Source organism: Trichosurus vulpecula, chromosome 2 (assembly GCF_011100635.1).
Source record: "Trichosurus vulpecula isolate mTriVul1 chromosome 2, mTriVul1.pri, whole genome shotgun sequence".
Taxonomy (NCBI): Eukaryota; Metazoa; Chordata; class Mammalia; order Diprotodontia; family Phalangeridae; genus Trichosurus; species Trichosurus vulpecula.
Window position 1 is genome coordinate 54,308,980 of NC_050574.1, and position 26,338 is coordinate 54,335,317.

Here is a 26,338-nt window from a genome sequence, read left to right on the forward strand (position 1 = left end):
CTCCTTTAAGCTACCAACCCAACCCCGGGGTCACTTTTTCCATAAACTGCATTCTTCCCAGCTCAAGGTTTTTTCTGTTCCTTCCAATTTTTCCAGGCACCAGGTCTGGAATTCCCCTGTCTAAGCCGATCTCACTCTCCCCCTATTATATATACTAAGGCCTCAGACCCCCTAATCTGATGGGAAGTTCCTTGAGATCATGGTCAGAGTTAAATCTTAGAATCTCCAGGTTTGCTTAAGAGTCACTGAATGAATGAAGCATTCAGTGTAAAAGTTCAACATTACACAAAAAAGGTTCAAAAATACAGTGCAAAAAAGAGAGAGAGGCATGGGGGGTAGGGCGGAGTGGCAAAAGTAGGCAAATCTTTGTCTGTTCCTGTAAAGCCAAGTTTCCTTCTCTCTGTAATTCCTGCTTCAGGAACGTCCTTTCTGAGATCTCATAGAAAACAGTACTGAGGCTTGGGTAGATATCACCAGATAAATAGCAGCCAAACTATGTGACCCATAAAAATGAATTCTCTTATACGGAGGAAAAAAGTTATCCTCCTACTCTCAAGAGCAGAATACGTTTTTCCAAAACCTCTTAAGTCTGAGTAGTGAGAGGGAATGCTCTGGTCTCCTTGTTCCACACCAGGGGTGGGGGGGAACCTGCGGCCTTGAGGCTACATGGGGCCTTCTAGATCCTGAAGTGTGGCCAAATTAATCCAAATTTATTTGGATTCAGTGGAAAGGCTACGCTTAAGGATCCAGAAGGCCCCATGTGGCCTCAAGGCTGCAGGTTCCCCCCCACCCCTGTTCTACACTAAGAAAATACAGGCATACCCCTACCCTACATTAATTGGTTAAAAAATAAAACAAAAAACAAAACCACTTTAGGTCAAACAAGATTACAAGGAAAATTACCAACTGCCTATTGGACTATTTTTAAACTGGATGCCCTTAAACACCTCAAATTCAACATGTAAAAAACAGAATTCATTATCTTTCCCTAAACCCACCCCTCTTCTGAACTTCTGTACCCTTGAGGGTGCCACTGTTACATTTACCCATTCTCCAGTCACCTGTGCAACAAGAACCTCAAAGTTGTCACCTCATAGGGCAACGGTGCAAGATCACAGGGACTTTACAAGTCCAAAGTGCCTCATTTTATGTACAGAGAAGGAGCCTAACACTTGCTCAAGGTTTCAGGGGTTGAATGACAGCATCTCTCCATAGTGATGCAGATCTCCCAGGCCAATAGCCCCTTGAAACAGGCAGGAAGACGCAGAGCTGGGATTTCCTATCTGGACCCCAACATCCAAAACCAGAGCTTGTCCACATGACCACTACCAGTCCCCAGCTCTATAAAAAGTATTCAGTGCCTTCAAAGGTTGGAAAATAAGTCACCCCTTTACTCTGTTCAGGTCAGGGCTTCAAATGAGAAGGAACAGCTTTCTTGTTGCTACAATGCTACTAATCTAGTCAAACCAGAGCCACCTGAGCATGCCAGAATGGGTAGTGGGCAAAGAGACAGAGGTTTATACACTGAAGAGCACTGTCTTAAGGAGGGAGTTTCAAGATAGACTTGCCTCTGCTTAAGACCTATACTGACTGAAACTATGAAATCAAGTAAACCCTGTCTCTCACTGTTAGTCATTTTTAGACTTACCTATATTTACTATAATGCTGTTTGACCTAGAGTAGAATTTGATTGAATTAAAAGTGAGTTTCAATTACTGGAGGATTTAACAGCTATTTACAAACCAAATATAAATTTGGTACTCATAAGAACTTTGCACAATACCTACATATGGCATTTCTTACCTTTTGAAACACTCTGATAGCTAATATTATTTTATGTAATAATATTTTATTAATTAATAATCACTAATTATTAAATGACAAAATAAGATTAGTAATATTATCTTACAACCTTGTTCTCAGTAAAACAGGTAAAATGAACCAAGTTTCCACTTTACAGATGAGGAAATTGAGGGTTGGCTGTATTATTGACAAAGCAGGGACTCAAACTCCAAACTAGTGATCTTCAGGTCTGTGTTCCAGCAGAAGACCACAGAATTCCAATCTGAAAGGTCTTACGAGAGCATCTAGTCCAACTCGTTCATTCTAGATGAGGACACGGAGGGTCAGAGTTGTAAAATCCTTATTTAGCCAGAGGTGACGTAACTCACAAACGGCAATGCAAGATTCGAGGCAAATCTTCTGACCCAAAGTTTGGGCTCTTTTCTATCTGAAAGTTTCTTGCCAAGGCTCTATTTTCTCATAGTGTTTCTTCATAATAATATGGTACCTTCCCAATATAAAACTTAAACACACATTATTTTATTTGATCCTCACAACCACCATCTGCTGTCGATGGAGCAGAGGAAAAGGGACTTGGCCAAGAACAAGGCCGCTAAGCAGCGAAACACAAATCCAATCTTCAGGTTCCTTCAACAACATTTCCTTGAAAAACCTTGGGAACTCCCAAGCCCCCAATCCATAAAAACAACACATCTGGCAAAAACGGCTACTTACCATAGGCATTGGGGAATTCCCCAGGCCCTGGTCCAGGATAAAAGGGGCCAGGCCCCGGAGGCTGGACAGGATACTGCTGAGGAGGCCCAACATAAGGAGGGCCACTATGCCGGTACTAGGAGAGAGAAATTGTAGATGCTTTAAAAATAATTGGTATACAGCACGGAATGGTGAACTAAAGCTCTTAACAAGTAATTTCCAAAGAGAATCATTTTAAATGAGATAAAGCAATCCTGTTAAATACATTCAAAATGATCACTGGTCACCAAAGATTCAGTGAGGGAGAGACGTGAGTGAAGTGTTTTTAGGAAAAGACACAGAACAAAGCAGTGCTCAAGTAGACGAGAGCTAACTAGACTGTCTTGATTCAAGGTTGGCAGCCTTTAAGGAACCTGAAGGGTATTCATCATAGACATAAGACAAGTAGTTACTTAGCTCCATGGTTTGGGGATGGCATAAGAGAGGGACGTAGAATTATCTTCTCATGGTAAAAAAAAATAATTTTTTTCTCTCACTTCCTCTAATTAGGTTGTAAGCTCCCTGAGAGCATGTTTTTCTCTCCGGGCCCAAAGTGCCTTTGATGCATAAGGTCTAATCTTGGGCCTTATACATAGAAAGCACTACAAAATGCGTGCTGAATCGCACTGAATTTTCTAACCCCTCCGCACCTTTGAAGTAAGAGGTCAAAACCACTGCTCTATCTAACAAAAATGACAAATGTTGAGACTCTTGGACAATAAAACAGTTCTCATCTCAGGAATCCCACCGCCTCCCCTCCCTGCTGACCTGGTGGTAACTTTCAGTTTACTTGCAGACACTTTTCTGGGCCCCGTGTGCCTAGGAAATACGTTACCTGCGGTATACAGTACTGAGGGCCCTGGGGCATTGGGTACGGCATCGGCAGATGGTTAACCATCATGATGTGCTGATTGGTCTGATACACTGCGGTTGGTGTCTGGGCACCAGGACGGATGGAAGGGCTGCTGTTCTGGATGGTGGCTCTAGGAGGCTGTATCTGAGGCCTCTGAAAAAACTGAGGAGGGGGAAACAAAGAGGCTTATTTTCTTCGGCAAAGAGGTCCGAGTTAACTGTTTGCCGGAATCATTTCAAATTTTTCTCATCAACTGAAATCTAAACAACATAAATGAAAGTAAACTAGAACCGGATAACTAGATTAAAGCAAAAGTGATGTTCTATAATAGGTTATGTTTTCAGTTTGGGTTGTCACATGTCTGAAAATTGTATAATTATCTCAAATATTTTAAGACGTAAACCACGTATCACAATTTCAACTTTGAAAAAGCATTTGAAAAAGAACAATTGGTAAAATGCCTTTGGGAGATTTAGATCCTGTTGTAAAAGTCTCAAGGTTTTCAGGCAACGGATACCTCACAGCAAACAAGTTTCATAGTGTTCAAAGCAGGTCATTGTCTGTACATGGGTTCATAGGACACAGAGAGGACAGGGCAATTACTGTTCCTACCTGCATATTTAAATGCAAGTTTATCATCAAGGTTAAGGTGGCTTCAGAATTTCCAACCAATTATTTTCAAACTTCAGTTAGCCAATTGACACGTGCTTCAATTTTCGAGAAGATGACAACCCCATTCTGAACTAAACAAATTTCTCTTGCATTTCTATTTGAAGAAGCTTGCCATACAAGTGGAGAACACAAATAGATCTGGCAATAAAGTAACCTAGTGCAATAAGTGCTGAAATCTAAAACAGCATCAGAAGCAAGCAACCATAACCAATGTCATTCATTGTTCTCACATTAGGCCTCAATGGCCTTGAAACAAAAGACCAAAAAATGAATTCTCCACATGGATATATTGACTCAATAGAAAAAGGAATAATGGACAAATTATATCAGTAATATGGTGGTAGAAGAATAACTAGGCCATGCAGAACCAGTAATTTGTTACCTGGATAGGTCTGAATCCTCCCTTCAATTAGAAGCAAGATAGCAGCAGGAAACAGAAAGAAAGCCAATGCAACAGCTTACAGATCAGTAGGAAGGGGCAGGACAAAGCATGCAGCTCAAGAGAAATATTATCAGTATATTTTTCTAACAACAGAAACTTAGAAAAGTAAACTAGAATCAGACACAATCCTCCAATCAGGAATTATTAGAAGCTCAGAATTGAAGGGTAAACCTATAATCCACTGAGGAGAAAACAGTGGCATTAACATTGGATGGCAGCCACCATTTGTATAATTGCACAGAAGGTGCTCACAAGGCAATGACCATTTGGTGGTAGGAACAGAGTCTGGTCTTCTCTCTATACGTGGTTCCATTAGACACCAATGGTATGTCTGTGGATTTGGTATTTTTGGCTTCTCTGGGCTCCACTCACCATTATAAAAATGAGACGGTATCAATTAAGGATGCTCTTTACAAGGGGGCCTCGAAACATATTAGTCTTCTTACCTAATTGTTACTTTCTCTTTGCCACCAAGAATGGCTGAGAATCATCATATAAGTATCTGTAAGGCTAGAAGCTTAGTTTAGGATTATAATAAGTCTTAAAGCAATTTTGAGCATCTTCAACACAATTCTTGGCTAGCATGATACATACTAGTCCAAATGAAAGAAATGATCAGCACTGACACTGGGGTACCAGTCAGTGTCTGTTTCTGCCCTGGTTCTAGGTCTTAAGGTACAAAAAAAAAACCGAACAAAAGGAGGAATTTTAACCCCAGGACCAGAGAGCATAATTAAGGACAGCCAAGGGGTGAGACAGGGCCCAATGCCCCGAGTACATCACCATTAGGCCTGGAAACCAAATCCTAGCTTAAAACAGTAAAGAGATAGTAGGGACAAAGGAGGCCCCATGGAGGTGAGTGAGAAGAAAGCAACAGTACCAGGTGGGTAGCAGGGAAAATAGGTTCAGGAGATGTGATAGAGTAGAGGTAAAGCATAAAAAGCCGATGTAGGGGTGACACGGAGACATGGGAGGTGGAGTGGTCAGGGTGGAAAGGCAGAAAATGGGGGTTCGTCACAAGTGCAGCCTGAGCTTGCACAACTACTCTCCTCAGGATCAAGTCAAAAGTTGACTTTTCTCCATGGGCCTTCCTTCTCTTGTCCCCCGAATTTCTCGAGAAGCCCAAGAACTTTCTAGGGACTACAAGTGTCACATGATCCTCTATTATCCCAACATTGCACAGAGTAGACGGACAACTGTGCTCAAAGTTATAGAGAGCTGAATACTCTGTCTTCTTTGGGGCATCCTGGTGCATCAGACCTAGGAGGACATTAGGGATGTAACCTAAACCCTTTCTTCTTACAGATAAGGAAACTGAGGCCTAGAGAGGGGACAGTACTTACCTGAGGTTCTAGAGCTAGTTAGCTGAAGATCTAGCACTAGACCTCAAAGCATGTCATGACCTCCAAGGTTGGCTCAAATGGCTTAGAATATGAGCAGAATATAAATATATTATTTTCATTTCATGACTAATCTGGCAACATTTTGTCATAAAACCTGAACCAGAAGTGACCCGAGAGCATATCTAATCTAATGCCTCCAGTCTTAGGAATGAACTCCCTTCTACTGCTGTGGTGGCTGCTGCTACCGCCACTGCTAACGTCCGGTACCAGAAGCAGCACCAGGGCTTGCCATTTGTACGTGAGTCCAAGGTTTCTACAAGGGCATGGAAAACTATGCAGAGCAGCCTCAGAGCCAGGAAGCCAGGCCTTCCAGCCCTGCCTCTGACATATACTGACTGGAAGCCTCTCGGCAAGAGCTTCTATCTCAGTGTCCTTAGACGCTCTAAAGCTGCTGATCAAATACAAGTTGTTGGCATACGCTGATAACAGGAGTTTCCTATACCAAGAAAGGGACAGATCCAAGCCCTCTGCTTCTCCCTTTAAAGTGTCTGAAGGGGTCAGTCAGGCTTAGGATTGAGCTGCATGGGAGGCAGCCCAGCAGGGTTGGATCAGACAGCAGAGACCCTGATGTTGACACTCACTACCTTGGTAACATCGAGCAGACAGTTTAACTCCTCAGGGCCTTTGTTTCCTCATTTATTAAGAAAAAAACAGGGCCGAATTGGACTAGATGACCTCTGAGGACCCTTCCAATTTCAAATTTCAATCCTAAGATGCTAAAAACCTATAGTAAGGGGGACCTCACTGCCTCCTAAGGCAGTCCATTCTATTCAGAGACAGTTCTAATTGTTAAATATTTTAATTATGAAATAAGGCACTACAAATAGTAAGAGACCTAATGTTTGAGGTCAGAGGAACTGGGCTCTCAGCTGACCTCTCAGGTCACTGGCAATTCCACAGTCCATCATCCTATGAGGCATTTAACACACAGTCACCGACCAAACGAAGTTTAACTGAAGATCATCCCATGGCAGTTTAAAAACACATCTGTCATTTACACATGACAATCCCTGGTGGTTATCACCATCATTTAAAAGAACTTTAAATTGCCTTGGGAAAACAAAAGATCTGTATCTATCAGTATTTAAGTGCGGAAGAGAAAAATACCAGCTTCATTATTGGAAAGATTTCCCCCTAATTCTCTGGATCTGATTTCCCAAAATTATGTCAGTAATTATGTAAGGAATCCTTGGCCCCTTCTCAAAGTTCCCTCTGCATGAGTTTCTTTTGGATGGTCACTGACTCTACCGGGATTCTGAAGCAGACCTCTCACAGAATCACAAAGGGTCAGAGTGTGACTTCCTTAGAACTCATCCAGTCCAAAGCCCTCATTATATGTATGTAGGATGGCTCAGAAACAGGAAGCAATTTGCCCACAGTGTCACAACAAGTAAATGGTGAAGTGGGGACTTCAGTTCCCTGTTAATCCCACTAAACCATTACGGTTCCCTACTATTTAAGTAGGTTGCAAGATACTGTTGTACCAGACTACTTCCTTTAGTAGGTCTGAAAGAGAAATAGTAAATTCACTTTTCTATTTAGAATACCATGGTAATAACTCTGAGGCCTGTAATATAAAATGTGCTGTGACAGTGATAGAAATCAGAACTTCAAATCCAACACTATGACCTCAGCAGCAGAAATATCCATGTGAGAGAAATTCTGAGCAAGTCCAAAGTAAGGAATTCTGCACATCAGTTCAAAGGCTACAAGGAGCAAGGGTGATTTTACGTCCTAGACTCTTCAGTCAGCATCTGGTGAAGCCTATGGATGCCTTCTCAGAGTCAAGTTTGTAAATGCACAAAACAAAATGCAGAAAATTACAAAGGAAACTAACCATCTTAAAATACAGTCATCAATTTTTCTTAAATGGCCAGACCCCAAGTAAAGAATCTAGCTCAGTTTTAAAAGAGAGAAAAGATCTTGCCTAACAGCTCTCATGCAGAAATTCTGAAATTTGGCTTCTAGGAAGTGCTAAACAAAAATGGAGAATTTCATTAGGGCTTAAAATTCAAATGCATCATTAAGGAAAACTAAAGTCTCATTTATTATGTGGCCATAATTTTCTATATCCCTTTTAGGAAGCTAAATCTGTTACTGTCTTAAAGACTGTTATCCCTGGAGAAACATAATAAGACAGATTAACTCTATTTGGCAGAACATTTCTCCCCCTCATATTCCCTCTTTTTCCTCAAATTCTTAACAGTATCACACAGTGAAAAGAATCCCCTATTTAGGAATAATTCATTTCCTTTTAAGATCATATGAACCAACATATTAATATGTATATTAATATACAATATGTAAGGAATGAGCAATAATGTACATAACCGAATAATTCGCAATGAATAAAAAGAGAACACTACGCTTATATGCCTTCCTAAATATGTAGGTATTCTGGACTACAAAATCCAAACCTAGATTTATAATATCCGACAGGATTTCAGGGCAGTCATAGGGATCAGAGCTGCAATATACCCCTATCAAATGATTGATGCTAAAGGCCTCAAGTGAGCTCTTAAGAATGGGCTCCACTGGTCTATTCCCCATCTTCATTTTCTTGTTGCATCCTTTTTCTCAGCTGAATTCTGCACAGTTATTTGATTGTGGCAATCACGGGCTATTTCATGGGTCTTATCTTAAATGGCCTAGCTTATAAAGAGGGCCCCAGATATTCTCAGCTGGGGTCACCTGACAAAAAGTGAGACAGAAGTGACCCAACCATGAAACAGACTGGAAAGACGGAGTCAGTAAGTCTTGATTCAGGTTCTACTGTAACTCATAATCAAGCAGATAAGTATCTAACACTTCCTGTTTATTTTTCATTATAACATGAAAAAATCTTTAGCATGTAGGGATGTGATGAAAAATTTAATGAAGCTCCTTTTGCAAAATGAAATGATACAGCGGGAGAGACAGGGAAAAAAAGAAAAGGAAGTGGAGAGACAAAGAGGGGGATTATCTTCTTGACCATCCTGACACAAAATTGGAGAAGATCACAAGGAAATTCACATGAACTCTTAGGCATTAAAGATAAAGCCTGACCCAACTTAGCTAACTACGGATTCTTTATATACTTATCCCTCCTTGAAATTCAAATCATTTTACGGACAAGAAGTAACAGATTCTTTTTCCCTTGGCAACACATAAATAAGTTCCACGTGTAGACCTCCCTTCCAAGAAGGTGAGTTAGTGATTTTGATGCGGTACAGATGAAGAATTTGGACTACATAAACTAAAGTCTCTTTCCACTGATTAGGAGTTATCCCTAAATGATGTGAGAACCTGAGAAGTCATTAACTGCCTTTTCAAACTAAACCAGAATAAAGGTACTTTGCCATTATCCAAAAGCTTTTTTTTTAAAAGATAAATAAAAAGGAACCAATGCACTTCATTTATCACCATGTTCCAATGATGGAATTGATTAAAGCTCACACTTATGGAATGCCTTATAATTTACCAAAACCCTGTGTGTAAGACTGATCAGGGTCAGTACTACCATTCCAAATGGACAGATGAAGAAACTAAATCTTGGAGGTTCAGTGTTTGAAAAATTCTATGTATTAAGTGCCAAGAGGGAGGCTAACATTCTATCTCTGGCTGCAGGCCCCAGGCACACTCCATCACACAACACTGCCCCTCTAAATTCAGCAATAGTCCATGAACAAACAACAGGAGACAACTCTGTTCTAGGGACAATGATCAGGCCACCTAAAAGGGCTGCTTTCTTCTTTGATCCCCTAATTTTCCTTCTAAACATTATGAAATTAAAGGAGTAATGAGTTGTTTTTCTTGTTGTTGAGTTGTTTCCATGGACCACAGCACACCAGTGCTGTTCATGGGGCTTTCTTGGCAAAGATACTGGAACAATTTGTCATTTCCTTCTCCAGTGTATTAAGGCAAACAGAGGTAAAATGAAATACCCAGGATCACACCGACAGCAGGCCAGGTCCTCTACCCACTGAGCACTTAGCTGAGTTTTAAGCTCCAGCCAATTCTGTTCCTCACTACTTTCTCCACAGAGTAGCCCACTCTGCCTCACCAGGTGCTTTCCATATGTGATTTCCTCTGGTCCTCAGCATATCCCCATTAATTATTAGTGTTACTATCTAAAGATAGGTGAAGCTAAGAGAAGTTAGGAGACCTGCCCAACAAAAGCATATTAAAAATAGCCAGGAAGTGCCAGAATATGAATGGTCACCTACGCACTGATGCCAAACTCGGTGTTCCATTCACTCTACCCTCGCGCTTCTGTGAATATAAATTTAAGACAGAATATCCTATTAGAAACTACAAAACAGAATTATAGACTTAGATACATTTTTAGGCAAAGTTACATCTAGGTCTAGTATCTCTATTACTTCCACCAGCTGTTCCAACGAAGAGAGAACTCTTCTTATACTCAAAGAGAGCTTTCAATTATCCTCCAAGTCTTCTTTGCTTCCAGATAAACATCTATAAGTTCTTTTAACCAATTTTCAAATGACGTGGGTTCCAATATTCTCCCTATCCCATTAAACATCCTCTGCGTATATTTCATCCTGGCAATGTCTTTCCTAATTCGTGGCACCCACAACTACATACAATATTCCAGATACATTCTGACCAGAGAGGCTACAGAGGGATCCGAACCTCCTTCATTCTGGATACTGAGTCTATTAACACAGTCTAAGATTCCAATAGCTTTTCTTGGCCATCATATTACACTACAGAGTCGCATTAAGCTTACGGTGCACTCAAAGCCCCCTGGGCATATTGATGTGAACTGCTGGCTAGCCATATTTCCTGCATCCCATATTTGGGCTTTAAAAAATGAACCGTACATGTGTGGGACATTAGGAGTTATTAAATTTCTTAATATTTGGCCTATTTTAGTCTAGCAATATTTTTTGTTCCCAATTTGGTAATCTAAGGTAATAACTAACCCACTTAACTTTGTGACATACTTCATGTAGATAAGTATGATACATGTCACCCAAGTCAATGACTGAAATGTTAAAGAACATAGAGCCAATGAAAAAGCACTGAAACCCTACATTAAAAATTGGCAACAATCCACTGATCATCAAGTTAAAAAAATATTTCTGAATCTACCTAAATGTACTATTATAATCCAGCCTAAATCTTTCTGTCTTGTCTCCAAGCATATGGAGAAAACCTTTGTTAAATGCCTTGCTTGAATCCAGATATACTCCTTCCTGGATCTTTGAGTCTTCTGATTCAGAGAAGGGAAAGAAAGGCTGTCATGCCAGTTTCTTCACTGACCCATGCATCCTGGGAGTGAGCATGCTTCTCTTTCCAACTTCTTTTTTTTAAATACACCCAATTCACATTCAAAGGTATGGCCAACAATTAAAGTCAAGTTCGCAGGCCTTTAAAAGCCTCCCTTTCCTCCCTCCCCCTTTTTTAACATAAAGACAGTATTTATCATGTCCACTCATGTGGCAAGTCCCCAAAAGTTTTCAGAGACCAACAGAAGTTTAATTACTATGCCCATCATTTCATTCAGGAACCTGAAATGTAGTTCACCCAGGCCCAATGACCTGAACTACAAGTCACAGATTCTCTAGTCCTTTACTTACTTATGCAGGATTCTAACTGTAACTGTCTGTGTAACAGAAAACAAACATAAACAAGGCTTGGTTTTTGTTTTGGTCAGTTCTCCGCTCCCACCATCCATCCTATCTGTCCCCTTATCCCTTTCTTGATTCTCTTCTTTCCTCGATCCAGCCAACTGCCCTTCTCCTACTTTGTTTTTCCTTATTCTTAGCAACTGTCATAGGCTCATTTGGGGCTTTAGCTCTCCTTGCATTGCTTCTTTTGAAAAAAATGTATTGTTGGTCTTGATTAACTTGGCAAAGTGATAAATAAGGCAAAAGTACTTTTAAAAACAGATAGTAAGGGGCAGCTAGGTGCGCAGTGAGTAGAACACTGGCCCTGGAGTCAGGAGGATCCGAGTTCAAATGTGACCTCAGACACTTGACACATATACTAGCTGTGTGATCTTGGGCAAGTCACTTAACCCCAATTGCCCTGTCCCCTCCCCCCAAAAACAAAACAAAAAAAAACAGTAAGTCAGGAGACCTGGATTCAAGTCAAGGGTCTATCAGTATCCACTTCTGTCTCATTTTTCTCGTCTGTAAAATGAGGTGATCAAACTACATCAGTATCAATAATCACAGCTGGCATTCATATATATATATATATATATATATATATATATTCAAATATAACTTTTCACTAAAGCTAGAAAAACCTTTAAACCATTTCTTCTACAAAGGAAAAAAGATAAGCTAGTATTTTTTTTTTCATTTTTTGCCCAGGCTTGTAATTTTATTGGTGTAAGAAACAACCAGTATGGAGTCTGCAACTATTCTGAAGTTGCAAAAATACTGAAAGGGTAAGAGCCATGGGGAAGAAGGGTGATACTTGAACCCAGGTCTTTTACCACCAAAATCAGCCCTGTATCTACTCCCCTCATGCTATAGAAGCCTGACTTACCTACATAACTAAACTCCATCTACCTCCACCTGTTGTGATTCTCCTCATTTATCAATTCCCAACTCAATCGCCACCTCCTCCATGAAGCTTTCCCACACACTCCCTACTCCCAAGCAAGAATATTTCCCTGCTTGGTATCACTGCACTTTAAACTCCTCTTTGGCAATCAGATATAATTAAAATTGGAAATGTTATCTGTGTGAATATCTTATCTACCTTATTTGCCTACAAGCTCTTGGAAAACACAGACTTAGTCTTAATTATTTTTGCATCTGCCCCTGGCACTTACCATAAGATTCTCAAAACAGAGGCCATTTGTGAAATGTCTGAATGAATCTCTCTTTCCCTTTAGGCACAATCCATTGTGCATACAGCAAGGATTAATGTTTGGTGAATGAACAATTAATTCGTTTTTTTTCTTGAAATAATAAAACCTAAAAAGTGATACAGAATGCTTCTCCATCAATCACTAGCTTTCCCTAAGACAGCACGAGGTAGCCCATGTATTTCTGGGTTTTCTGGAAGAGTTTTTGGAAAGGGCAGTTGAAAGAAGTGCTACAGGTGAAATACACAAATTCCATACATCAGATTCTGAATAGAGATTAACTCAGAGAAACTGACGGTTCCTTAGAGTCCATCCTGCTTGGATCCCATCTTCTCATCTCTCAAGTCTGTGATGTACCTTCCAGACAGCTATTCCAAGCATGTCTGACCAGGCTATTCCCCTGCTTAAGAACCCTGGAGTGTCCACCACTGCCTCTAAAAGGAAATAAGAACCCTTCACATTCTGGCGTCAGCCTATTTCCTATTTCCCACTCCAGAAGGTTCACTCCATGCAATGCCCCTCAATGCATCTGCTCCACCTTCCAGCCACATTGGCCTCCTTGTGCTCTGACCTTGGCCTTATGCATCACATTTGCTTCCATTTCGTTTCCCAAGGGCAAACCTGAAGAACCCCCTTCACTCAGCCAGGGAAGGTTCATGTTCCACTTCCTCCAGAAAGCCTTTCCTGATTCCGCTCTCTTCTTTCTCATCCCACCATTGTGTCTGTATTTGTCTGGACAAAGGGAAGCTGCCTGACCAAAGGCACCGTTTGTCCTCTCCTCTGTGTTTCCTGAGTGTCCAGACTGCTGAAATGCTTCTTGTATGCCCCAGCCTCTCAGAGATGAAATGACTCTCTGTGGGGTTCCAACAGCAAGATATGGCCAGGGCACAGATGCATAACCCAGGCTTCCTAGAGTTTCTCTCATACCTAGTGGTTTACAAAACATTTTAATACAAGAACCTTGAGAGATATGTTGGCCACGTGTTGCTTTTTTATTTATTTTTAATAATTTATTATTTATTTAATATTTTTAGTTTTCAGCATTGATTTCCACAAGATTTTGAGTTACAAATTTTCTCCCCATTTCTACCCCCCCACTTCAAGATGGCATATATTCTGATTGCCCCGTTCCCCAGTCAGCCCTCCCTTCTGTCACCCCACTCCCCCCCATCCCCCTTTCCCTTACTTTCTTGTACAACAAGATAGATTTCTATGCCCCATTGCCTGCATATCTTATTTCCCAGTTGCATGCAAAGACAATTTTTTTTTGAACATCTACTTTTAAAACTTTGAGTTCCAAATTCTCTCCCCTGCTCCCTCCTCACCCACCCTCCCTAAGAAGGCAAGCAACTCAACACAGGTCACACACATATCATTATGTAAAACCCTTCCACAATACTCACGTTGTGAAAGACTAACTATATTTTGCTCCCTCCTATCCTGTCCCCCTTTATTCAATTTTCTCCCTTGACCCTGTCCCTTTAGGAAAATGTTTGCTTTTGATTACCTCCTCCCCATATCTGCCCTCCCTTCTATCTCCCTCCTTTTTTATCCCCTTCCCCCTTCTTTCCTGTGGGGCAAGATACTCAATTGAGTGTGTATGTTATTCCCTCCTCAAGTCAAATCCCATGAAAGCAAGATTCACTCATTACCCCTCACCTGCTCCCTCTTCCCTTCCAATGAACTGCTTTTTCTTGCCAATTTTATGTGAGATAATTTACCCCCTTCTAGCTCTCCTTTTATCCCTCTCTTAATATATTCCTCTCTCATCCCTTAATTTGATTTTTATTTTTTCAGATATCATCCCTTCATATTCAACTCACCTTGTGCCGTGCGTATGTGTGTGTGTGTATTTATATATGTATATATGTATATTCCCTTCAGCTACCCTAATACTGAGGTCTCATGAATTACACACATTATCTTTCCATGTAGGAATGTAAACAAAACAGTTCAAATTTAGCAAATCCCTTATGATTTCTCTGTTTTGTTTACCTTTTCATGCTTCTCTTGATTCTTGTGTTTGAAAGTCAAGTTTTCTATTCAGCTCTGGTCTTTTCACTGAGAAAGCTTGAAAGTCCTCTATTTTATTGAAAATCCATATTTTGCCTTGGAGCATGATACTCAGTTTTGATGGGTAGGTGATTCTTGGTTTTAATCCTAGATCCACTGACCTCCAGAATATCATATTCCAAGCCCTTCAATCCCTTAATGTGGAAGCTGCTAGATCTTGTGTTATCCTAATTGTGTTTCCACCAAACTCAAATTGTTTCTTTCTTGCAGTATTTCCTCCTTGATCTGGGAGCTCTGGAATTTGGTGACAATATTCCTACGAGTTTTCTTTTTGGGATCTTTTTCAGGAGGCTATCAGTGGATTCTTTCAATTTCTATTTTACCCTCTGGCTCTGGAATATCAGGGCAGTTCTCCTTGATAATTTCTTGAAAGATGATATCTAGGCTCTTTTTTTGATCATGGCTTTCAGGTAGTACAATAATTTTTAAATTATGTCTCCTGGATCTATTTTCTAGGTCAGTGGTTTTTCCAATGAGATATTTCACATTGTCTTCCAGTTTTTCATTCCTTTGGTTCTGTTTTATAATATCTTGATTTCTCATAAAGTCCCTAGCTTCCACTTACTCCAATCTAATTTTTAAGGTAGTATTTTCTTCAGTGGTCTTTTGGACCTCCTTTTCCATTTGGCTAACTCTGCCTTCAAGGCATTCTTCTCCTCATTGGCTTTTTGGAGCTCTTTTGCCATTTGAGTTAGTCTATTTTTTAAGGTGCTACTTTCTTCAGTATTTTTTTGGGTATCCTTTAGCAAGTCGTTGACTTGTTTTTCATGTTTTTATTGCATCTCTCTCATTTCTCTTCCCAATTTTTCGTCTACTTCTCTTACTTGCTTTTCCAAATCCTTTTTGAGCTCTTGCATGGCCTAAGGTCAATTCATATTTTACTTGGAGGCTTTTGATGTGGGCTCTTTGACTTTGTTGACTTCTTCTGGCTGTGTGTTTTGGTCTTCTTTGTCACCAAAAAAAGATTCCAAAGTCTGAGTCCATTTTCGCTGCCAGTTCATGTTCCCAGCCAACTACTTGACCCTTGAGCTTTTTGTCAGGGTATGACCGCTTGTAGAGTAGAGAGTACTTTGTCCCAAGCTTGAGGAGCTGCGCTGCTGTTTTCTGAGCTATTTCTACACAGCAAGCTCTGCCACACCAGCACTCCTTCTCCCTCAAGAACTGTTAACCAGGATTGCAGCCCAGATCCAGGCAGGGTAAAGCCAGGTTTTGCACTCCCACTCTAATTCGCAGCTTAATTCCTCCTATCCGGTGGGCCTAGGACTGGAAGCAACTGCAGCTGGAGCTCTATAAGCAGCCTCAGAGCTGCACCACCTCCCCTGCCCCCAGGGGGGTGGCCAACCTCCAACTCCTTTCACTCTGTCCCAGCAGTTTTTCCTACTAACCTGCTCTGTTGTCTTTGGTGTTTGTGGGTTGAGAAGTCTGATAACTGCCGCGGCTCACTGATTCAGGGCCCTACAGCCTGTTCTGCCTGGTTCCCAGTCTGGCTGTTCCTGGCATGGCCCACACTGGGCTCTGCTCCCCTCTGCTCCCAGCTCCATGTGATAGACCATTTCTAGCGACCATCCAGGCTGTCCTGGGCTGAAGCCCTGCTTCCCTCTGCTATTTCATGGGTTCTGCAGCTCTAGAATTTGTTCTGAGCCATTTTTTATAGGTGTTTGGAGGGACCTGGGGGAGAGCTTAAGCAAGCCGCTGCTTTCCAGCCGCCATCTTGGCTCCGCGCCAACCCCCTCCCCCCCGGCCACATATTGTTATCTCCACTTACGAGAGGTACTGTGGTATAATGGATAGAAAAGTGGCTTCAAAGCCAAGAAGACCTGGGTTCAAATCTCACCTCTGAGAAGGAGATAATCTTCATTAATCGAGTGAGCTTCTGAAACCAATGAAATCACTGGTTCAATCTCTATCTCAAACATTTATTAGAAGAATTCTGTAGTAGTGGATTGCCAATCACAGCACTAGAAACACCATGGTCAAGTTCTAAGTAGAATGCTGTGCAGACCTGGATAAAGTGATCTGCTTTCCTGGCCTTGTATTTCTTCTCATTAGAGTGGCAACAACAAGCCTTAGACTATCTCACAAGGTGGTTATGAAAAAAGGACTCTGTAAATCTTCAAGCACCACGTGAATATGAACTGTTGTCAGGGTGAAGTCCCTGGTCAGACTAGGCTGCAGGGTCTAAGAAAAAGTACTCACGTCCCATCTCGGTTTGTGACACCACTAGATTAGAAGTAAAAAAGGTGAGGTCAGCACCTTGTGACCAACATCAGCTGATCAATCACTCTGACCCTAGAGCAGCACATGTAAGAAAGAGGAGAAAAGGCAGAAGGCATCACCAGAAAGAGATCTGAATCTGACGCAATCTATTTCTAACTGGAGTTAGAAATCCAACCCTGCCAGTGACTGGAACCTGAGGGGAGTCTTGGGCAAAGTATATATCCTCTTCAGGCCTCAGAACCTTTACCTGTCAAGAGAGAGGGTTAGACTAGATAATCTCTAAGATCCCTTATAGTTTAAAATCTGATCTGAAACTCATTGTCAAAATAGCTGGATTCAGTCCCATTTTCGCTTCTTGCTGGTTCTGTGATTTAAGGGCAAGGGCATGTAATTTCACCACTACAGGCCTCAGTTTCCTCATCGGTAAAATAGAGAGGTTGGACTAAACAAAGGCTAAGTTTCTTTATGGCTGTAAATTCTACAGATTGCCATTACCAACTGCATCAAAGCCCTGAACCATGCCAAAAATCAGACTGGACAGAGAGTAGAGTACTGATTCCACCACTATTTTCATAAATTATAAAGTGTATGCAGCCATATTTTTACATGTCATCATCTTCACTTGAGCTACCTTTTTCTAACCCTACCTAGTCTCAAAGACAACTCCCTAACTGACTTTAGTTCTTAGATTTTCTGAATCTAGGATTACCTTTCTGGCACATGAAAAGACAAGTATCTGTTGAAAAAGGAAACAATTCTTCAAAAAAGAACACAAAATGGAGAACATTCAGAGAAGGGAAATGAGTGCAGTAAAAGACCTCTAAGATTGGACCATATTTCACAGAACCAAAGAAGAGGACTGGAAAACATGGGAGTGGAAACTGCCAGGTTTTAAGCATGTGAAGGGTTGTTGTTTGGAAGGCAGATTAGACTTTATCTGCACAGTTCCAGAAAGCAGAACTAGGAGCAAGGGGTAGTAGTTGTAAAGTACAAAATTTAAGCTTAATATAAGCAAAACCTTCCTAACACGTAGAACAACAGAACAGCATAATAGCAGGGCGCTGCCCTCCCCTCCCTCCACAACCCACCCAAGACCACTCCAAGCAGAGGACTAAGGGTTGCTTATGTGTCTTAGAGAATTGGCAACTGGACTGGGTGGCCTCTCAGGCCCCTTCCAGTGCTTAAGATTCTGTGGCTAACTTATGAGTTAGCCCTCTTGGGATGAGCCTTAAAGATGAGCTAAAACTAACTTTATCCTACAGGTGAGGAAACTCAGGCACAGAGAAGGGACTTTTATGTGGTCTCCTCACTAGGGTCATGACAGGGATAGCACGAGAACCTAGAACTCTGGCTTCTTAAATGATCTCTTCAACATTCCAAGCTGTCACTAGTGAAACCAGCACATGACGAATAAAACTCTAAACCTTTGAGAATATCTTTAAAATAGCCAAGCAAAACTACAGCAGAAAAATAACACTCGGCTTCAACACACGCCCCAAGAGAAAATACTCCTCCCTGGCAAACGCTTTCTGGCTTTGGCTAAAGATCTGTTTGTTTTATGGAGCTGAGGAAACTGTGCCATTGAGTTTTGTGAACAGCATGTAAACAAAACTAAGACATAGGGAAATATGTTGCGAAATGTTTTTGCTCTAGGAACAAGCCTAAAAATCAATTCTCTGACCTATTTCACGATGACAAGGCTAACTCCTTAGCCCAAGTATATACCCAGCACCTGATCTCTATGGGGTAATCCAGAAGTAATACAAGGACAGGAACACAAGTAACTTTAAACCAGAACTAGACAAATTGCACTGAGCACAGATAAAATTAACTACGTGAACTGCTGCAACTTAAATTCCAAGATGTCATTTGTTTAACTCTGAGTGTACTCTCTGTCCTTTCTGTTTCTAATTATGATGGTTTGTTGCTGGGTTTTTTTTTTTAAACATCTGTCTATAGGCTTCCAGAGCCAAGAACATTTTCTATGTAAAGGTATGTAGGATTTCTTGTTTCATCTTCAAAGGAGGCTAAAACGTAAACTTCCTTCCTTTCTTCAAATTGCAAATGTGATACCGACCAGTGCATACTGATTAAAGGATCCCTGAAAAACAGAAGAAAACAGGGGAGGGGAAGGAGATGGGGGGAGGGGGCCTGAGGTGTGTTCTGGCCCAGAAGAAACAGGCACTGTACCCTTGACTTACACAGGCTTCAGCCTTCAAAAAGAACCCTAGCTGGTAACACAGATAAAGATCTTCAACAAAAGTAGTTTCAATGTTCTCCTAGGACAAAGAAAATGCTCAACTCTTATTTTTAATAAAGTCTCATTATTACTTTTAGTTTGACTTCATCCTCAATTTGCTTAAATATAGTAAATCTAGGTTTCCTTTTACAGTAAAAAGATTTAGATGTGGGATTTTTAAAAAATCTTAGAAACTTTATCCATTATTATATTTTTTAAACATAGTATCATCAATTAACATTTATTAAGAACCAACATGGTGTTAGACCACTTGAAATAAACTTTTTTTTATAAACCATACTAGAGTACAATCATAAAAATATAATTCGAAATTGTTTCTTATTTAAAACAATGACAGGAAAAGTATATGCAAGATAAAGTCTCTACAAAGGCATTAAGAATTGCTACCCTCTGCCCTGGAGGTCAGAGCCATTCCTTGACACATGATTATTCTAATTCAGCAGGAAAAGACATCACTGGGCAGGGGTGCAGTTGCAAAACCATCGTCTTCAGCACCAACATCTTAGAAGATCAGAAGATGAGAATGCTGCAGCAGCAGCAGATACCCTTGGGGTGTCTCTTATTTTTCATTTCTTTTGAGGTTTGGAAGGGGTAAGGGGCACAGTCTGCACAGTCTCCCTTCTCTCTGTACGCTTGCACCTTGTGTGTTCTGCCTAAATGTGCATGTGCGTGATGACTTCTAGGTCTGTCCCACACATCGTTTGGCTTTCTTGGTCTGACTCTACCTCCTTCTGACTTCAGCGGGGGAAGGGAAGTGAAAACTCTGAAGTCAGTAGAGCCCAAAGGGCAGCGTTCTGTGAAATGAGAGAGGACAGGTCAAAGAGAAGCTGTTTAGAAAGCCCTCCCCTACCTCAACAGCCAAAGAACCAAAGCACATCACTGTTGTGAGAGGTTCCATTTCATAGCTTTTTGCTCAATGGCTTGGATTTTTAAAGTGGGCCTAAGAATTCCCTTTCAAACTCTAAGCCACACAGCCCTTCCCTAAGAAGCGAAGCTTCCTTTTGCCCATGTGGCCTGTCACATGTGTGCCGGGTCACCCACTGTGTTTGTTACCCAGTGGATTATCAGTCCTTAAAAGGACAAAGGTTCTGATTTACCCCAGTGACGGAGCACCAAGTTACAGCTTTAAAAAACTGCAGCAAAACAACACTAAAAGCCGCAGTTCTTAGCAAATCTAACGAAGCTTGACTCTACTAGTTTCTAGGAGACAAATCAAGTAATGGGGAAATGAAGGAATGGGGAAAGAATATCTCAAGCTGGATGTCCTGTAGACATCTAAAACTCAACATGTCCAGAACTGAAGTGCTATCTCCACTTCCGCATTAAAGGAAGCTCACTTCCCTGGGGGCCTCTCAGTCTCCCACATCTACAATTTACACGTCAGCCTTGACCCTTCCTTCTCTTCCCCTTACATCCCAATCAGTGGTCAGTCAAGTCCAGTTGACTCTACCTTCTTAATATCTCTGGCAATGGTCTCCTCTCTTCGGCCACTGCAGTCGCCTTGGTGCAAACCCTCATCGCCTCAGGCCTGAACTTCTGATCCAGCTGGCTGGCTGGTCTCCCTGCCTCAGGTCTGTCCACTCCAGTGATTCTCCACTCATCTGTCCAACTGATTTTCCTACGACGCAGGTCTGACCATAACGCCCTAATGCTCTAAGACCAAATCTAAAAAAACCTCTGTCTGACTTTTAAAGTCCTTCTCATTTCCAGTTTTCCGGCTCCTTGTTCCCATCCAGTGATACCTGGGATCCTTTCTGTTCCTCACAGACACCAGGCATTTTCCCTGGCTGTCCCTCAAGGCCTGGACCTCTCTCCTGGTCACCAACACCTCCTGGTTGCTCCCTCTAGGTCCCAGCTAAAGCCCCACCTTGCACAAAAACCCTTCCCAGTCCTCTTTCATCACAGTGCCTTTGCTCTGAGATTAACCCTAATCTATCCTTTAACTGCATCTTATTGGTACCTAACAGTCTGCAAGTTGTGCCCCTCTCCCAGCCCTCCCTCCCAATTAGGCCATAAGCTTCTTGAGAGCAGAGCCTGGAAGCGTGCTGCTTCTTTGGCTCTCCCCCCTTGTCCCCCACTGAGTTGCAACTGCATTACTACAGTCAGGGTGTGGAAATACCTACACCAAAGCAGATCCCCAACTCTCTGTAACTTGGTGTATTCTGCCTCATAGAGACAGTACGTGTACCCAGGACTTCCCTATTCCAAGACCTGCACTCCACGCTGCCGAAAAGCTTTAATGTCGAGTCAAGTAAAAATGAATCTGAAGCTTAGTTTTGGAGACTTCCACCATCCAAAATCTTTTCAAGGTTAGATTTCTTTCAAATGATCAAGTTCTGATCCACTATAACACAATGGCCCAGAGCAGAAAACCTTCCAGAATCATCCTTCCTTGCTCCAAGATACCTGCAGGACACCCCAGTCTCTGCCTTCTCCCAGCTCCAGGTGAAGGGACGGAGAGGGCAGCAAGTATGACTAAAGAGAACACCTTTAGAGTCCTTAAAGATACTGTGGCTATTTCATTAATGATTAAAAGCCGCCCCCCCCCCCCGCCCCGAGTATTAGTCTTTTTTGATTGATGAAAAAAAATGAAACCAGAAAATGGACAAAAATAAACCCAAATTAATTTAAATGGGTCAATTAAGGCAGTGGATGTATATAGCCTGGGCACGGCGGTTCTAGCTCGGTTCTACCCCTGGGAGCTTTGTGTGGTTGGTAGGTTCAGTCCAATGGACCTTCCTATCCTTTGGTGTAAGCACCGGATCTCTGAGCTTGCAATCTTACACTCCTAGAAACAAGAACAAAGACTCCAAAAAGACACTCTTTCTCCTTTTCTAAAAGAGCAGTGGGGTTGTTAAAGTGTGTTTTCCATATAAACAAAATCAAGACTTCTCCCTTTTAGGCTGCAAGGTGGACAATAATACAGCACTCAGAAAGACCAAATTCAAAGTCCAAATTCAGCCTCAGATACTTACTAGCTCTGGGACCTTGGGCAAGTAACCTAAGGTCAGACTCAGCTTCCTCACTTGTAAGACAAGGATGACAACACAGCTACCACAGGGTTGTTGTGAAGCTTGCATGGGAATAATATATGTAAAGTACTTTTCAAACCTTAAAATAATTGCTAGTATTATTTAAGTCTTAGCTAAATTACTCCGCTTTTTACATCTATCACCACAACTGGTATCTTTATTTTCACACATCATTAGTTTATTTTCCTTATTGTGAACGATCATCACCACCACCACCACGGGGCTTCAAGGTTTACAAAGAGCTTTCTATACATTATCTTGCTTAAATTCCCACAATAATCCTGTGAAGAAGAAAGCACAGGTATCATCACCCCCTATTTTACAGAGGCGAAAACAGGATGATAAAAGTTAAACATTTTGCCCACAGACACCAATTTCTTAAGAGTTTTTGTTGTTTAGTCATTTTTCAGTTGTGCCTGACTCTTGGTGACCCAATTTGGAGTTTTCTTGGCAAAGATACTTGGAGGGGTTTGCCATTTCCTTCTCCAGCTCATTTTACAGATGAGGAAGCTGAGGCAAACAGGGTTAAGTAACTTGCCCAGGGTCACACAGCTAGAAAGTATCTGAGGCCAGATTTAAACTCAGGAAGATGAATCTTACTGATTCCAAGGCCTCTGCTCTATCCACTGTGCCACCTAGCCACCTGAGATAACGAGTGGGAGGATTCAAAACAAGTCTCTTGCCTTTAAGTTCAGATGCTGTCACCTAGTGGGACGCCAACAACCACTGAAGATTCCATGTAGCCCTCTTGCTTTTAATTGATAGTGCAAAGCAAATCAGTCCCAATTTATTTTTCCTACTTCCACGCATATGTTATACACACTTTTCTTGGATTTCATGATCTTTAAAAGTACAGGGACAAAATTTTATTTCACAATGCTCTACAATTGAAAGTACGAAATCCTTCCATCAAGCCAACCTATTCTCTCCATAATAACAAATTATTTAAAAACCAGGATGTAGTCTTTAAACTCTTTTCAACAAAAATGTTATTTGGACAAGTGACTTTGAAAAATAGATAAAATCTCTCTCCATGAGAAAATGCCACCCCTCCAAACGCTCTAAATGGTGCCTGAAATATATGAAAAAATATGCAGAGTGATTCTTTTTATTCGAGGGTTTCTAAGAGAAGTGTGTTAAATGATCTGTTATTATCTGACCTTTTAAACTTATTTATTCAGCAATTATTTTTTTCAAAAACTGAGCAGTCAAAAAAGTTTAATTATAAAATAATCAATATTGTATGTTCTAAAAATTTAAGTAATTCAAGCCAAAAAATGAAACTATATTATTAAGAGTTTGTTATAAAATCTAAGTTAGTAATTAAAGCTGAGTGAATTTAGAAACATCACTCTTCTTTGCTCTATATGTTAATATTGTTACATCAGCATGTGATTGAGAACCCTTAGAATGTTGCCCGTACCATTCAGTGAAGTTTCTAGAGAACCATAACAACTTTTAGGGCTGAATCTTTGAAAAATTTAAAAGGCATCCTCAATTGAAATCTCAATAATTTCCATCAAAACAAAGGGCAGTTGCTAACTGCGAACTTTGCGGCATCACTCAAGTAAAAAAGGTGATCAAAAGCTGAGAAAGGGCAATGGTACCTGTTGGGCAGAAGGCCTCCGGGTCAGAGAGCCAGGGCCCACTGGATGGCAGCATTCTAAGAATTAGCAGCTGTTAAAAAGCCCCAGCCCATTAGTTAAGATTGAGGTGAAAGGGGCAAGGGTACAGTACCTGATGATGGGCAGGTCGAGGCCCCGCTGCAAACTGAGAAAAGGAGGGAGAAGACAAACACAAAAGGAAAGGCACAAAGAGTCAGAAACACCACAACAAAAACCAAAATGTCACACAATCTGCCAAAAAAACAAAAAACCCACAAGGAGAAAACAAAACAAAACAAAACACACAAACAGTCAAAGCTTTGCTGCAGGACAGTGAGAGACAGGTACTAGGATTCCACAGGTTAACATCGTTGCAATTAACAGGGCCTTGTCTAAGAACCTGCAGAGAAATATGTGAAGCCACTTGCTATATCGTGGGCTTTCTTATGGTCATCTTAAAAATGTGGATACAGTGCATAAGAAAGTCGAAAGGGCTGGGTATTAGGCCAAGCAAATGAATGGCAAGGATGCTCTATGTAACAAACAGGACTTCAAACAGAGCTGGAGGAAGTGGGAAATGCTTCGAGACTGCAACACAGCAGAGCAGATCATTAAAGTATCAGACTAGACACATGGAACATGTCAAAGGAATGCGTCTTAGTCTTTATCTGAGGTTAAATGTGTTCTAGTTCCTCCACAGCCAGAGGTGAGGAAGGTTTAGCATTTCACACATGTAATGAATAAATCTTTTCTGGTGTTTGGTTGGGGAGGGGTGAGCAAATAATATTTAATATTATAATATAATCATCTGAGCATAAGTCAAATGAACTAGTTAAGCATAACAGCAAGCACATCCAGGCAAACAACGAGTGAACATCAGTCTTCTACAAGAATGAATGAAGACACTACTGGAAGAGGGCCAAGCAATTAAACATACTGTGTGAAATCTGAGCCCACAACTAATGTTTATGCACGCTGGCAAAATACTCTATGTGCATACTTATTACTAGCTATCCCTTAGACTGACTAAAAGAGAATAAAATATTATTTTTCTGCCAACTTGAGGAATGTTTGAAAAGGATAATTCGCATCATCATTTCTTACTTTTCCCTATCTTATGACACATGAAACATGTCTTCCATCAAGGAAATTTTGATACTTAATTCTCAGACCAAATATAACTCAGTGAGAAAACAGTTCCCAATGTATAAAGCAGTTGGTTTTTTTTTTTTTTAACCAGGAAGAACAGGACAAAATGTGGAAGCTTCAATGCTGCTCCATTGCCCAGCTACTAAGTCATTAACAATGTCACCCTCTTCAAAAATAAAATGGAAAAATAAAGTAAGAAAGCTGGTTCCTTTCTACTAACCTAAGGCATGAAAGATCATGGTTTCATTTGTCTGAGCACCCCAAGTCTACAATGGTTGTGGCTTACTGTGCACTCACTAATTCTTCCCAGAAGTAGGAAACACTGAACTAAGATATAACCTAATTCCAATAAAAAAGATCACACATTCTTTAACAATTTGCAAGACCCCTGAAAATCTTCATTTCCCCAGGCTGCCAATTCAATCCTAGAATGTCAGAGCTAGAAAAGACCTAAGAGAGCAGCACATCGTCTGAACCCTTCCTTTGACAGAAAAGTGGTCTGTAGACTGATAACAACAAATTTCATCAAAGCACAAATCCACAGTGTGTCAGACAATTCACGTCACAGAGAGTGCAATGCAGAATTCACTTATAAACTAAACTGTCACCTGTCTTCCTAGTAAGCAATGTCTAAGTGAGCAGGTTTTGAATAGATACAGAAGGATATTAATAAATTCCTTCTCTAATCTATGTGCTTAAAAGGGGGCGGGGATGATTTCCCTCTGTATTAATGGAAATACTGTGCTATTTCTGAATGGTGGTCATTCTCACAAGCTATTCTTACAGGATATACAGTCTTATCATGATTTTCCATTTCTTATTTGTGAAAAAAATCAGATCATATGTCTGCTATAGAGAATAGCTGCCAGCATGGGCAACACAACCTGCGTAAGCCATTGATGAAGGAGGGAAGACAACTGCTCCCAACCCAAATATTTATGAGGGAAGGGATGCGGTGTGAAGGGGAAGCCACATTTTAAACAACTTCACCTGCGAGCAGTAGTACCTGTCTTATCACTGTTCCACAGAAAGGTCCCATTTATAAGGCTCTAAAATCAGTGTTGAAAATTTTATATATTTAAAACCTTCTAATTAAAAGGGTATTTTCTATGAGCAAAAGGAATATGCTATAAAAATAATAATCAAAATTTTTTAAAGTTAGTGGGAAAGTACCCTAGTCTATTTTGCACTAGTCACCATTGGCTATTGAGCTTTTATTTTGGTTGACAATATTTATTATCCTACGGGTGGCTGTAAGCAACAGAACAAACT

At 40.9% G+C, this 26,338-nt stretch overlaps 1 protein-coding gene across 3 annotated transcripts in view; it reads right to left on the bottom strand.

Annotated features, from left to right (window-relative positions):
• EIF4G3 (eukaryotic translation initiation factor 4 gamma 3) overlaps window positions 1–26,338 on the bottom strand; it is a 385,863-nt gene that overhangs the window by 165,852 nt on the left and 193,673 nt on the right. The window contains exons 7-9 of one of the 3 annotated variants that reach the window (XM_036742705.1): window positions 4,443–4,463; window positions 3,371–3,550; window positions 2,518–2,632 (exon numbers count right to left, since the gene is read on the bottom strand). In XM_036742705.1, the coding sequence (XP_036598600.1) occupies window positions 2,518–2,632; window positions 3,371–3,550; window positions 4,443–4,463 (316 nt within the window). Of the gene's footprint in view, window positions 1–2,517; window positions 2,633–3,370; window positions 3,551–4,442; window positions 4,464–24,050; window positions 24,084–26,338 lie in introns of all 3 variants that reach the window. The other 2 variants (XM_036742703.1, XM_036742704.1) reach the window with 2 other exon arrangements.